The sequence below is a fragment of the Typopeltis vanoorti genome, chromosome 13 (assembly GCF_054136105.1).
Source record: "Typopeltis vanoorti isolate ZY-2024b chromosome 13, IOZ_Tvanoo_1.0, whole genome shotgun sequence".
In the NCBI taxonomy this organism is placed as follows: Eukaryota; Metazoa; Arthropoda; class Arachnida; order Uropygi; family Thelyphonidae; genus Typopeltis; species Typopeltis vanoorti.
Genome location: NC_143561.1, coordinates 30661515 through 30676980, shown reverse-complemented (window position 1 = coordinate 30676980; position 15466 = coordinate 30661515). Strand labels below are relative to the sequence as shown.

The 15466-nt window shown below is 35.2% G+C and overlaps 1 protein-coding gene across 2 annotated transcripts in view; it reads left to right on the top strand.

Moving 5' to 3' along the window:
• The window catches only part of REG (proteasome regulator gamma), a 146419-nt gene that overhangs the window by 59839 nt on the left and 71114 nt on the right, over positions 1 to 15466 (top strand). For both annotated transcript variants that reach the window (XM_090402845.1, XM_090402846.1), the window contains exons 4-5: positions 2121 to 2213; positions 14311 to 14362. In XM_090402845.1, coding sequence (XP_090258971.1) covers positions 2121 to 2213; positions 14311 to 14362 — 145 coding nt within the window. The remainder of the gene's footprint in view (positions 1 to 2120; positions 2214 to 14310; positions 14363 to 15466) is intronic.

The following is a 15466-nucleotide window of genomic DNA, read 5'->3' as shown; positions in this document are numbered from 1 at the left end:
TATAATATTGTCTCCGCAAAGAGCTAAGATTAACATTTCCAATTTTGATATCAGGTTTAATATACCCACTTTCCTTCATAATTGTTCCATATAAATAATGAATAACAGGGATAATGCACATCCTTATCTGACACCAGATTTAACATTAAACCATTTTCCTGTACTTTCTTCAATTCTAACTGCTGACTTACAACTCAAAAGGCTAAGTATTGCTTGATATAATGCCCCATTGACACCATATAACTATAGTGTTTTGAATAGCTTCTCTCTCTCTTGGCACCTTGTCATATGCCTTTTTCATATTTACATAACTTAAATACAGATCTTTGTTATATTCCTATGATTTCTCAACTATTTGTCATAAAGTTAAAATCTGATCCTAACAGCCTCTATTTGACCTGAATTCAGCTTGTTATTCACCAAGTTTCTCTTCCACAATCCTTCTCAACCAGTTTCTCAAGTATACTGGCATAAATCTTACCAGGAACACACAGTAGACAAATACCTCTGTAATTTTCATATTCAGTTTCATTTCCCTTTTTTATATGGGTACTATGAGAGAGCTCTACTCCAATCATCTGGAATTCATCCCTCTGTCCAGGCCTTCTGAACTATGCAGGCACAGCCACTGTAAGACTTTTATACCTCCATACTTGAGCATTTCTGGTCGAATATCATCTACTCTGGCTACCTTTCCACATTTCTGGCTTTTGCTACTTAAAGGATATTTTTTTTTCTCCAGTTTTAATGTCACCTTTATCATCTCTAGTTCCTTTTACAGCACTCGTTCCTCCATTTCTGAGCTTCTTCAACAACCTCCAGAATATCTTGCCACCTTCTTTATATTTATTTTCTTTGTTCTTGCCAAAGACTTCCCATGACTTTTGTTTAGCAAGTTTTACACAGTGTTTAACTTTGTTACATTTGTCTCTGTATTCTCTAAAAGCATAAGCTGACTTATTTGCCAGCAACTTTTGATATGCTTTCTTCTTTTCCTTCACTGTCTCTTGAACTTCTTGTGTCCACCATGGAGTTCTGATTTTTTTTTATCCTTGCAGACAACCTCACCACATGCCTCTCTGGCTGAATCAATCAGGGTTTTCTTCAAGGTTTGGTTCCTGTTCTCAAACTCATTCATTTTTTTTTTCTTGAATAATGTTTGTGTATTTTAGTCTACAGTTCATATCTGAGAGCTGCTCAAGTTTTATATGCTTTAAAATTTTCTTATATGTTCTTTTCAATATGAAATTCAATTTTATCCTGCTCAAGACTAAATGGTGATTGCTTCTAATTTCAGATCCTCTGTGCACTCTAGTGTCCTATACCTGGGAGAAAGTATCACTATCAGCAATAACATAGTTAGTGAGACTTACTTATTCCTTGCCTCTTCTTTCCATATGAATTTATGCTCATTTTTATGTTGGAACATTTGTGTTAGTAATAACCAGTCTAGCCAAGTGGAAAATAAACTTCCAACACTCTTCACGGGATCTATTCATTGAAATAAAAGTTTCCAGGGACAAAAATGAGGATGGGAATCAGTTTGATCATTTCAAATTAACCTCATCCTGGATGGAAAGGGGAAAAAAATTCTTGCATACTAATCTCCAAGTTGCAAGAGCTTTCATTTTATATAAACTACAACTACCTACCTCTGTTTCATAATGCTTTTGCTTTAGAAATGAACGTGTCAGTTTGAGAAACTGTCGGCATTATGTTTATTTCTTGTACTGTATCTCATTAAGTGCTACTTTGTCAATCTATTGGTATAGCATGTATATATATATCTATGTATAGCACTACTCTGATCAAATTGATGGCAAAATTGCTCTGCAATTATAGGCATAAAACACTGAAAACAAACCAGACAGTGTAGCTTTTCTTTATCATATGCAAATGAGTGATTAGAAGAGAAATTAAGATTTCCTACTTCATGTCATACTTATTTTATGAAGTGTTTCTTTGCCAAAAAAAAAAAAACTTATCCTGATAGAGAAAAATACTCGTAAAATTAAATTGTTCGGGTGAAGTTTTTCAGTATCTTAACTCTAAGACCATTTGTATTTTCTTGGACTTCATAGTAACAACTGTAAAGCCATTCTCTTTTGGTTTAAATTTAGACAGACAAGTTTAAAGCAGAGCTGTCCTCTTTACATTGTGAGCTAAACATTCCAGTACCTGAAGTTCCATTAATTAATCATGATGCTGAAGAGGTAAGTTTTTTTTCTCCCTCCATATTTTGTGTGTGGCTAAATTAGTCAAGTGATTGACTGATTAAAATCAGATTATTTACTCACTATTTATGTACGGCTAAGAAACTGAAATTTTACATGGAGTAGCTCTGTGTGTTATTAGCTGATACTTTTTTAAGTAGTTTGTAACATACTACTTTCACACAGTGCTTTTTTTTTCTGATGGTATACAACAGTACTGTCACCTTTTTTCTTAAGTTTTTAAAAATTTGTGATTTATTGACAACAAAATGTATTATAAATATTCCAGTAGATGGTACTGTGTTTACGAATTGAATTTTCAGTTTTGATTACTCATAAGTTGGTACCCTGCTTTCCTGTTTCATAGGTTGGTGCACAACCGGAAACAGGAAGTTGTTCACTTCTGATTGCTTCCAGTATCAGTTTATCAGTTCTATATTCACTCTGAAACATGCCAATGAGTAAAAAAAGTAAGGCTGCAGAAGCAGAAATTGTTGAATCTACTTGTGATCCTGTAAAACAAAACTAGCACAAAAAATTCACTTGAAGAGGATCACGAAACCAAGACCAAAGATCCACATGGTCAAAAGGAAACAGATTCTGATAATGATTGGCCCAAATGTTGGACACTTTTGCAGAAAAATGACTTCTGTGAGAGAAACGAGTGGCTGTATGTCAAGAATAAAATGTTGGGCTGTAAAGTGTGTCGTGATGTCAGAAGTCTTGCCGTCGATAAACACATGGGAACAAAAATTTCAGCAGAGTGGGCAAATGATAAATCAGTCATTTTGGAGAATCTTGCAAACAACAGCTACTGTCAGAAAAAAGAGTTACGATCGTAAGGAGAGTGCAGTGCACAAAGTATGCCAGAAAATTAAATCTGAAGCAAAAAACAAAACATTAGAGAAAGTTTTCCTAAATACTTTGTCTCATAATAAAGACGTAACAGGAAAAGTGTTTTGAACCGCTTACAAAGTTGCTTGGAGAAATCAATCATTTAACAACTTGGAAGACCAAATAAATTTACAGGAACTTAATGGCCTAGACATGGGATATATTCTTCATTCTGCAAATGGTTGCATTAACATTGTGAGCCATATATCAAAAGAAATTAGATAAACATTAACCCTTTGACATTTAAATTATTTCTAAACTCTAAATTAGTTTGAAATTGATGCGAACTTCATAACGTCTGCGATACATCAAAATCAATTTTGGCACAATAAACAAAAGAAGTGTCACAGACGTCTTTGTATGTTAACGGGTTAATAGACAATATAGTGAACTCCAAGAACAAAATATCGTTACTTATTGATGAATCGACAACTGTGAGTAACACAACAACAACATTCATTGTTATTGTTTGTGTAGTTCTTCCTGAACTTTTGACTCCTGTGAGTCTTTTCCTAGATTTGATCGAATTATCAGATGTAACTGCTAGAGAAATTCTAAACTTTTTAGTCATCTCGAGTGTTTAGGATTATCTGAAGATTACTTAAAGGAGTATTTATTGTCTCCAACTTGTGATGGTGCAGCCGTGTTGTTTGGTGTGCATAATGGTGTAAGGAAACTAATGCAAGAGAAGTTTCCTAGTGTTATTTTCTGCCATTGTGCTAGCCATCGCCTTGAATTATCTGTTAGTGACACGGTGATAAATGTGGCAGGAGTGAATCGCTTTGAGTTTCGTGGACAAACTGCATTTGACTTATCATACTTCACCTAAGACTGCTAGGGAACTACAGGAATGTGCAGCGACTCTAGAACTTCAACTTCTTAAAATTGACAGAATTTTAAGCACTCGCTGGGTTGCATCTAGTTTTTGCACTGTTTTTGCAGTGTGGCAAGACTTTGAAGCCCTCATCCATCACTTTCTGGAGCCAAAAGAAGACAGCACAAGAAGCAAAACAGATTGCTTTCTTTATGAGGGCCTTTTAAGAAAAATAACATCATGCGAGTTATTTCTTGATTTGGGCCTTATGTGTGATGCTCTCCAAGAACTTAGTGAACTAAATCTAGATTTACAAGAGAGAAATATTGACTTGTAGAAAGCAGACAGGAAGATAAAGAATACAGTTCAACTTTTTGAAGAAAGGATTGAAAATACTGGTCTGTACTACAGTATTTCTCTTCAAAGTCAGAAGAACGTGAAGTTCAAAGGGATTGAGCTCCACAAAAATGAAAGACAGTCCTGCAATAAGTTTATTTGCTTTCTATAAAAGTCTGAAAGAAGCTGTTGGAAAGCATCTGCTTGAAGGAGATGATGCTGATTTGCCTGAATATGCTAAGATTTTAGATTCCAAGTATTGGCGAGAAAATCATGGGAAGCATCTGACATTTGAAGCTGAAATTAAAAAGTCAGCACTCAAATTTTGCTTGAAAGAGAAGCAGTTCGTGGTTTCTGTGAATATCCTCAAGAAAATAAAGTCCCGGACATACTACTTGCTCTAAAGCACACGTTGGGCACAATTGCAATATCTTCCAGTGAATGTGAAAGGGGTTTCTCTCAGATGAATCTTATAGTAACTTCATCTAGGTCATCTGCTTGTATGAACAACTTCTGCACTGATGTTCATCAGGATAGTAGGACATCCTGTCACTCAGTTCAACCCTAGCAAATATGTGGACTCGTGACTGCTCCGGGGTCGTCATTCTGCAGTTGATACCAAAAGCAAGAAGCGATCTAGAGACGAACAGGGTGTATCAGAGGATATGTTAAAAGTGTGGAAGTTGTTGTAATAACATCTTCATGGTGAGTACTGGCACCTTTTTTTCCAGAAAAAAAGCATTGCTTTCACACAATTTTCCTCTAAATCAATCTTATCTGTCAGAAATCTGTGATACATCTCTCAGATTCATTAGTTAAAATTACTTTACTCTTGTATGCAGTTAGTGTAGTGTTTTGACTTTTTTTCCCTCTATATCTCATTCTACATAAATTTATTAAATGCTTTACCATATCACCTTTGCTAATTCTGTTGTTTATTTCCATATTTCGTTGTTCTGTTTACTAAAAATTGTACCTAAATAACTGATTATTTTATTGCTGATTTTCATTCTGAATTTATTACATTTGTTACTTACTTTAATTTGGGAAGCCTGCAGACTTCTACTGGATTTTTAAGGAGTCATAAAGTAGAGAGTTCAGTTTGAATATTTCCAATTTTGATATCAAGGCCGAATGCCACATTTCCTTCATGATGCAATCCATATAGATGATGAATGACAGTGAAATAATATACATGCATTCTTGTCTCACACATGATTAAACATCAAACCATCTTTCCATACCTCCTTTAATTTTAACTTCTGATTTACAACTCTTATAGACTATGTATTGCTCAACATAATGTACCGTTTATCCCACATAATTGTAGCATTTTGAATTTTTCTTCGCTTGGTACTTTGTCACATGCCTTTTCCAGATCTCCATGCATACACACATACCAGTTCCTCAAGCTACCAACAGTCATGGAAGGCTGACCAGATTGAATATCTTTCTACTTCAGATATGTCTGTCCTGAGCATATACTGCTTCATGCCACTGAATGCCAATTCTGTGAAGCATTTTTCATTAACATTTTTTCCTAACACCTGGATCACCCAGTACAATTTGTTGGCAACCGTATCTCCTGTATTATGACAGCATGGCCGAATGAGCAAGATAGTGCTGAGAAGTGGCTGACCACTACTGCGATGTATCACATTATTTGTGAAGCCAAAACTTTCTTACTCCCAAAATACTCCTTAAACACTGTTGATCAAAAGCATCAGTCTCCAAGGATCACTCTTGCACAATGTCCAGGTCTTAGCATTCATAATGCAAAACAAAGAGAACTAGACTATTATAGATTTTAATTTTTATTTGTGTTGATATTCTGCTGTCTTTCCATAATTTTTTGATCATTCCTAAGGCCATCCCTGCTCCTCTACTTGCTTCATTCCTCACTTCACAATATCAGTTTATACAACTACCAAGATAATTGAACTGAGGGACTTGCTCTATAGCACATTCTTTAAAAAATAGACATTACTCATTTTTATTATCTGTTTTCATTACCTTTGTTTTCTTAATATTGATAATCAAACCTAGTTTGACTCCCAGCATCATCTGTTGCAAAAATAAAGAAATTAATTTCTCTCATGGTATTTGTGAATAAGGCAAAGTCATCATAATCGATATCAGATGTTGTAACATTCTTCGATCCTCAGTTTAACTTCAGTTCCTCAATCCTTAGTTCTTCCTTTGCCTTGTTCATTGCAAAAGTCAGCAAGACTAAATAGAAAAGATAGCTGTGTCTTGTCACATTACTCCAATTATTTTAAACCATTTGCTATTTGCTTTATGAACTTTAACACTCGCTATTAATCATATAAAGTGGTCAATAAAACCAGCCACGCAGTTTGTCCCATTCAAAAGATCCTGGGGAGGACCTTTTGAATGGGCGCAAAGCTTTAGCTCTATGGGTTAGTGTTTTTAGGATACCATACTGTTGAGACGGGTGATGGTTTGTCCAGTATGTGTGGGCTTCCTATAAACCGAGAATGATAAGGAACCACATGGAAGATGTGTGATTAGTGGATCTGGGAAGAACAGAGTCATTAGATTCCAGTTCCATTGTAAAGTGGATTTTGGGGTGCTGGCTATTTAAATGTGCTAAGAATGTATCCAATGTGTCTGGGCCATGTGGCCAAATAGCAAGCACATCAACATAGCATAGCCAAAGCCTTGGTTTGAGAGTGGCTGTATTGGTAACTAGCTTTTCCAAGTGTTCTATGTAGAAGTTGGCTAAGGGAGGAGAATAGGGGGGGGAGCCCCTTGCTGTCCCATCTAATTGTTTGTATATTTTCCCTTTCCATGTAAAATAACCTGCATGTACTGTGAATTTAAATAGTTCAAATATATCAGGGGGAAAGTGTGACTTCTGTAAATCAAAGGTTTCAATTAACAGTACATTTGTGAATAGTGAGGTGATATTAAAACTCACTATTATGTCTGAACTTTTTAAGGTATGGTTTTCTAAAATACTTTTTAGATTGGTAGAATTTTTAACAAAGGAGGGGAATTGTTTATGAGAGTGGCTAGTAGCTTGGCTATATGTCTAGCAAGTTTGTGGGACTGTTTATGCTATCCACAATAGGGAGAAAGGGTGTCGTACCTTGTTTGTGAATTTTTAGTGCTTCATATATCCTGGGTGTGTTAACGTGAAAAGGCTTGAGTTTAACTGTTTAGCAGGTAACTACCTTTTATTACCTTTTTTCTTCAAATTTCCCCATAGTCTTGTATGACTGGAATTCATCTGGGTATGCTGCTGCTGCTGTTTAGTTCTTTTACAATAACTGGTTGTTTATTTATATCAACTGCCATCTTAAATATTCTACAGATGATTGTAATAGGGAAAGAAATCTTGATCTATTTACTCATTGTCCTTGCAGCAAGGCTTATTTGTGTCTGAAGTCAGTTGTTGATTCATGAATGAGTCAACTTTTCTCATAATTTGTGTTTAATATTATAACTGCTCTTCTCTCCTTACTCTGATCCCATCCCATTTATCTAAAGGATCTTCTGTTTTCACATGATGCATTTTACATTGATAATGCCTAACTTTAATTTTATTTAGGTTTTGGTGTTTTAGTAACTGACTGCTCACGGTTTGCATTAGTTCCCTGATAAATGCTGTGGGAATCTTGTATCGATGCAGCTGGCACGATAAAACAGTGTTGTCATCTAAGTCCCAAACTGATATTCCATCTTCATTTTGCAATCATGTGGATGCTAAGATTCTTTGCATCCTGCACAGGCTTGATTTACGATAGGAAGAAGTCTTTGCTTTCAGTCAAAAGCGAGGTAGCTAGTCCTTATCAGTAAGGTTATTTATCCCACATAGTGGACAGACTTTCCAGAACACACACACGTGTATGCAGTTAAATAATATTTATGAGAGCTGTTCAAATCCATGCAAAGTCTAAGAGATGGCACCACCAGTATATATCTAGGTTATTTTTAGTTGCTGGCAAGCAACTTGGAGGATCACACACTAAGTTTCAGTCAGATAGATCTATTACTCTGTTTGCCGTTCATTTGAATCGATCAAGTACCGTGATTTGTGAAAAATGGATGAGAAGGAATTTCGTGTAGTGATAAAACATTACTTTTTGAAAGGCAAAATGGCTCAGCAAACCAAAGGTAAGCTTCATAAACATTATGGTGAGTCTGCACCTTCAATTTATAAGTGGTTTAGTAACTTTTTAAGTGGCCATATTAGCAAGTGATGCTGAATGTTCTGGACACCGTTGTGGTCACTACTCCAGAAATTATTGAAAAAATCCATGATATGATGATGGATGGTAGAAGAGTGAAGGTGCATGAAATTGCTAAAGCTGTGGGCATCTCAAATGACCGCTTACATAATATTTTACATGAACATTTACATATGAGAAAACTATCCGCAAGATGGGTGCCGTGTTTGCTCACACTGGATCAAAAGCTTCAACATGTGAACTGTTGCAAAGACAGCTTGAAGCTGTTTCAATGGAATCCAGAGAAATTTTTGCATCATTTCGTAACAGTGGACGAAACATGGATTAATCACTACCAGCCTGAGACCAAGGAACAGTCGATACAATGGGTTGCAAGCGGGGAATCTGCACCAAAGAAAGCAAAAACCGTTCCTTCAGCAGGAAAGGTAATGGCCACCGTCTTCTGGGATGCTCATGGCATAATCTTTATAGACTTCTTCAAAAAGGGCAAAACAATTACCGGAGTGTATTATGCATCTTTGCTGGATCTTTTAAATAATGAAATAAAAGAAAAACGACCACACTTGGCGAAAAAGATTCTTTATCACCACGACAATGCACCCGCTCACTCTTCTGCAATTGTGACTGCAAAATTGTTTGATTTACGCTACGGAGTCCTTTCGTAACCCCCCCCCCACACACACACACACATACACTCCAGATTTGGCTCCCTTGGACTACTATCTGTTTCCAAACATGAAAAAAATTGCTGGCAGGAAAGAGATTTTCATCAAACAATGAGGTGATTGCCAAAACAACTGCCTATTTTGAAGAGTTGGACAAATCATACTATATGGACAGGATCAAAGAATTAGAGCATCATTGGACTAAGTGTATAGACCTCAAAGGAGACTATGTTGAAAAATAAATGTTTGTCTCAAAAAAAATTGTTTTCTTCATTTTTGCATGGACTTATCGAACAACCCTCATATCTCATGGTCTTAGATGACTTAGCTTTGATCATAATTCCAGAATCAACCATTGCAGTTTTTGGTTTAAGAACACTTAAGTATCAGTTATACTTAAACATTCCAATTTAAGAACACTGAAGTATCAGTTATAACAGTATTAAGTGAATGCTAGTTAACCAGTCTGAAGCAAAGTTGCTGGGATTTATTGGTTAGGCCAAACCTGATTGCCTATACTATTGGTTTGGATAAGCAATACAACAGACTGCAATTAGTTATCTTAAATGTTAATATAAAGTTTGTTTAATGTGGTTATAATTCTGTTTTGCCTGTCATTTTGATTGCATTCCGTTAGGATAATTTTTTTTTTTTTTTTTTTTTTTCAAACATTTGAAGTTACTTGGCAATTTTTTGGTATTTCATTTATGGCTTTGAACATTTTTTGACTTTCCTTTTTGCCTCTATGTTGCAACCCATAATATTTAGCAACTTTTAATATTTTGGTCCGCTTGGTGTTCTGCAGGTTTTGATAGGTGGAATTATAACAGTCTCATGTTTTATTTCTGATAGTATTAAATTTAATGAAATATTCCAAATATTATTTCATCACCAGTAAGTTCTAAGCCTCATTTGTATTAATCCATGCTAACCCACCCTATTATGCCTCTCTTTAAACTCTTTACCATTGACAGTGCATTCATTCACCATTGTGTATACATTCTTGCTAACCACACTCTTACCCAGTTTTCAGGAATGATATCTTGTTCTTTTTCCATATATTGAAGGGGGAAAAAATTATTTTGAAATCTGTTGGTAGTAAAGCATATACATTTCTTAACTGTACTTTTTTAAGGAAATTACAATGTATACTGAATATTAATTACAATAACTAATCATTATTATTATTATTATTATTATTATTTATATGGGCTCTCCATGGAGTCATACTCGTTGCAGGAGACCCACACTATCCATTAACACAATACCTATCACACATATCCTTAAACCTATTCACTTTTGGGGTGCTCATTCACCATTCTACCCGAAAAGAACCTAGTCCTCACACCTTTACTAACCACACTCTTAGACAACTTCTAAGTATGACTCATTGTTTTTCCTCTTACTTCCCATGTATTGAAAATTTTCTTCTGTGTGAATCTTATAGTATCCCTTTAGTAACTTATAAGGTTCTATCATATCCCTCTCTTCTGCTTGTCAGCTAAACTACAACCCACAGACCTGTCACCAGCTTGGTTACTCATCTCTGAATCCTCTCCATCACCTCCCAATTCCCAAGATACGCAGGTGACCAAATCTGTGCAAAATAGTCAATATTTGGCAGAATCATAGCCTTATGAAGAAGGATAATAACCTCTTTATCTCTGCTTATTGTGTTCTTCAGCATCCAAGTAATTCTCTGAGCTATTCTGCCAACTCTTGCAATATGTCCTCTGAATTTCAAATCTCTATCCACCACTCACCCGCATATCCCTAGCCTCATCAATTTCCTGTAAATTATAATACCATCAAAATGTATGTGTCTATTAGGATGATGGCATGATTGCCCGGTACTTTAACTGTTTCTATTGCTACTGTTAGCTTCCTAACACTTGTATTCATTAGTTGTAATCATTTTCCTTTTTGCTCATCAGAAATGATTTCCTTTCTTAATCTGCCTAGTGCTTTTTTTCATAAGAATTGTGCACTTCTATTCTTGGTGTTTTTCCATTACTTATGAGCTTACCCATTACATTTCCTCTTGTATTCCTTCAGAACATTTTCTTTTTATTCAATTCCTTCTTAATGCTTACTCATTCCAATAACACCTACATATTTCATGATTCTACCTTGTGGAATGTGGTTTGCTATTATTTCTTTTTATATTCTCATAACATTCTTCTCTTGCAGTTTTTGATGTTATTCTAAATGTATAACAGCATAGAAAAGTTCAGAATAATTTTGAACATTATTTCTCCATTAAGTTATCCCATTTTAAATGAAAATGAGAAATTTTTGTACATGTATATTTCATCAAAATTTTAACTTTTTTGAGTGCAAAATTTTTAACAGGGTGCTATAACATGGTTGCAAAACACTGAAAAATTAGAAGACTTACATGGATATGTGAAATTTTTGCCTTGGTATCAAAGGCATCTTCAGCACAATTAATAGAATATAATTAAAATGCAAGTAACAAAATACTTTTTAAAACCACTATTACAGCTCAAATAAGACAACAAATAGTCGATGTTTTTGGTTTAAAAAAAAAGTATAAAAATATAAAGAAAAATTAGAAATTATTAGAGAAGTGACATAGTATTTCTCTGTTGGGGGAACATTAATCTGCTTTGATAAAATTTTCTTCTAACATCATCAGGCTTCTCAATTTTTTGATCAGTTTTAATTATTTTACTCCTCTTCAACATAAATTATCAACAGCTTGAAGGTACAGCTATGAGAAGTCATCTTTCTCCCACACTTGCCAGCTACTTTATGGAGATCTTTGAAGATGGTCTCCTATATGACATTTCCCTAAACCTCTGCTCTGTTCCAGATATGTAGATACCATATTTCAAGTGTAGTATGGTTCTTCATCAGATTTAGGAAATAAATGCAATTCTTCCTACGATTCAGTTTGGTGGGGAATACATCAGCATAATGAAACTGAGCTAATTTGGGTTGGTTAAACATGCCATCTCTGCTATGCCCTTTCTTTGGAAAGAAAAACCAAACTCTAACAAAAAAAAAGTAGATTCCTTATGGAATGTTTACATTAAAAAAAAAAAAGTTCCAAGCCCTTTTTAGTCCAAATTTGAGCAGATCTGGCGATGGCCTTCAGTTTATTCCCTAGTGGGAAATATTATCACTCTTCGAATAATTTCTCATTTTTCTTATATATATTTATACTTTTTTTTTAATAATTAGGAATTTTACTGATCATTTGTATTACTTGAGCTGTGATGGTGCTTTTTTTTAAATTCTTCTGTTACTTGTATTTTAATTGTTCATTCCTCAATTATATTGAAGATGGCTTTAATACTAAAGTGAAAATTTTATGCCTATTCAACATTTATCCACATAAATCAATCTAGTTGTTGTAACTGTCTGCCTGGAATGGTAAGTAAGCAGGCATTTACATTAATAAGTAGTTTATGCTAACAGGATCTTATGGCATCTTAACAATGGACATCATATTTATTGAAATTTGGACACTTTCATTAGTTTCTTGGTCTGAAAAATTCTCAGCCTCAACCATAGATGGCAACACTATGGCAAGATTTTTTTTTTTTTTTTAAGTTGGTACTTCAGTCATAAGCATCCATGTGAAATTGCAAGTCATTCTATCAAATACTTTGTTTTATACAGCTTTTGCTTCAGATGTCTGTATCCCTTGAAATGGATAAAATTGAGTATCGTGCACTTATAAAATTCTTTGTAAAAGAAGGTTTGACGGCAAAAGAAATTCATTCGAAGTTCATAAAGGTTTATGGGCACTTTTCTCCTTCATTTTCAACAATTAAGAAATGGGCTGTTGAGTTTAAACATGGCCATACCAGCCATGAACATGATCCACTTGAATGACGTCCAAAAAATCTAACGCCACCAGAAATCATTGATCAAGTGCACGATATGGTATTCATGTTCTCTATTGCATATTCTCTGTTTTCCAGGACTGTTAATCTAAAATAGCCAGTTTTTTAGATCAGGTTGGCAGACATACACAGTATGGCCCTCAAGCCTGATCAGACCCACCACCTGTATTGTATGAAACAAATTTTGTTGCAGAATCACGAAATAGCTGTTTCCATATCCATAGAGTATTGCTGAGACTATATTCATTTCAAAAGAATGTGTAAAGAATTGCAAACAAAAAAGTTTGCACAAGATGGGTGCTGCACTTGCTCACAATTCTTGTTAAAACACTCCATGCTTGGAGTGTTTTAACAAGAATAAAACTGATTTTGTGCATCGATTTATTACTATGGATGACACCAGAATCCAAACAGCAGTCAAAACAGTGAACAGAAGCCAGTTGTTCAGCACCAAAGAAGACAGCCAGTTCCATCAGCAGGAAAGGTCATGGCATTGGTTTGGGATGCTAAAGGCATTTTGTTTATTAATTATCTTGAAAAGGGTAAAACAATAACCAGGGAGTATTATTCCGATCTTTTAACCGACTAGACGAAAAAATTCGTGAGAAAAGATCCAGTTTGCAAAAGAAAAAAAATCATCTTTCATCAGGACAATGCACCTGCCCACAAAGGTGTTTTGGCAATGGAAAAATTAAGGGATCTGCACTATGAATTGTTGGAACATCTACCATATTCCCCAGATATGGCTCCCTCTGACTTATCTCTTCCCAAAACTAAAACTCTTCCTCGCTTATCAGCATTTTTCTTCAAATCAAGAGGTGATTGCAGCTGTGGGGTGGGGGGGGGATGCTATTTTGTAAATCTTATTGAGAACCACTACAGGGACGGGATAATGGTGCTGGAGCATCACTGGAATAAATGTATTAGTCTTAAGGGAGATTATGTTGAAAAATAAAAATTTTGAAATTATAAATCCGTTTTTTCATTGTTAGGCCGCGAACCTTGCAGACCACCCTCGTATTTGGAACATTAATATATAGCATCATTTTATTTTCTTCAAACATGCTGTTACAAATTAAACATTAGGCTTCAGTAATCATTATCTGAAATATAAGGAGTAGTTGGATACAAAAAGGTTGTTTGTGTACTGATTTAGCACTTTGGGAAAAATTATTTATAGAGTGAAACATATAAGTGTCCTTAATGAAGGATATAGCTATCTGAACTGTGGTAGTAATATTGATAAATGAATCAGGCTATTTTATTTTCTTCTGTCTCATTTTATGCTTTTTGTTGTAGCCAACTTCCAAGAAAAGGAAACTTGTTGTAACTAATACTAATGATATACAAGGTGAGTACTGCTTCTTAAACACTAAAGTTCGCTTCTTTTCATGAAATTGTATCTTTACAAGAAACAGTGGTTTGAACATGATTTATGTATATCCTCATCCAAGGATATGTCATGAGATTAGATGGCAAGAATTCCTGAATTCTCTTATGGATTGCCAAAGTTAATATGTATTAAGTGTATCCTGTTTAAGTTAATTTCATTAGTTGTTACTAAATCATATGAAGAAAACAGTTATGTACTAATAAACAACTCACAGACAGGCTTATACGTTGATTATGCATTACTAAATCACTCAAGGAATTGACAACGTAGATAAGAATATAAATTAAATTACACTTTAATAAATATTTCCGATATTGCCATCTTCAAAAGGAACTTACAAAAAAGGCACGTACACGTAAGGCACTACAACACGGTAACTGAGAATGAAGTAATGAAGCTATTGTTCTCCTAAAAGTCCTGATGGTGTCCCCTAGCAGGCTAAGTAGGTGTTCTTGGCCGTTGGGCTGAAGGTCTGCTGATGTAAGCCTCTCAAATTTGGGGCAGTCTCATACAATCAAATTTGTTGAGGTTTGGAGAGTTTCTTAGGGCTGAGGCTGATTCCATGAATAGTCTTTTGAATTTGTATTTGCTATGGTGTATTACTGTAGCTTTCTTGCACTGCATTCTGTGGCGTGTATCCAGAGCATCTGCAAGACTAGAGTGGCTGTACTTGTGAAAATGGATGCAGTCCTTGTGTTCCAAAATTCTGATATTCGCTGTCCTGAATGTTTGGCCAAAGTAAGACAGTTTACGGCTGCAAGGGACCTGGTATACACCAGGTTGGTCTAGGGGAAGTGGTTGGTCTTTAGTGGAGCAGATAAGGGATGCCAATTTTCTGTATGGTCTGTAACAGGAGGTCGTCATGTTTTTTTTAAGATTTTGGTAATTTTTTCCGAGGTGCCTCGAATGTAGGGAATGGTGATGGATTTAGAGCAATCCTTGTTATGGGTGAGTGGGGGGGTTGTTGGTTTCTTATGGCTGAGGCTGATGCCATGAATAGTCATTCGAATTTTTATTTGCTATGGTGTATTGCTGTTGCTTTCTTCCACCGTATTCTGTGGT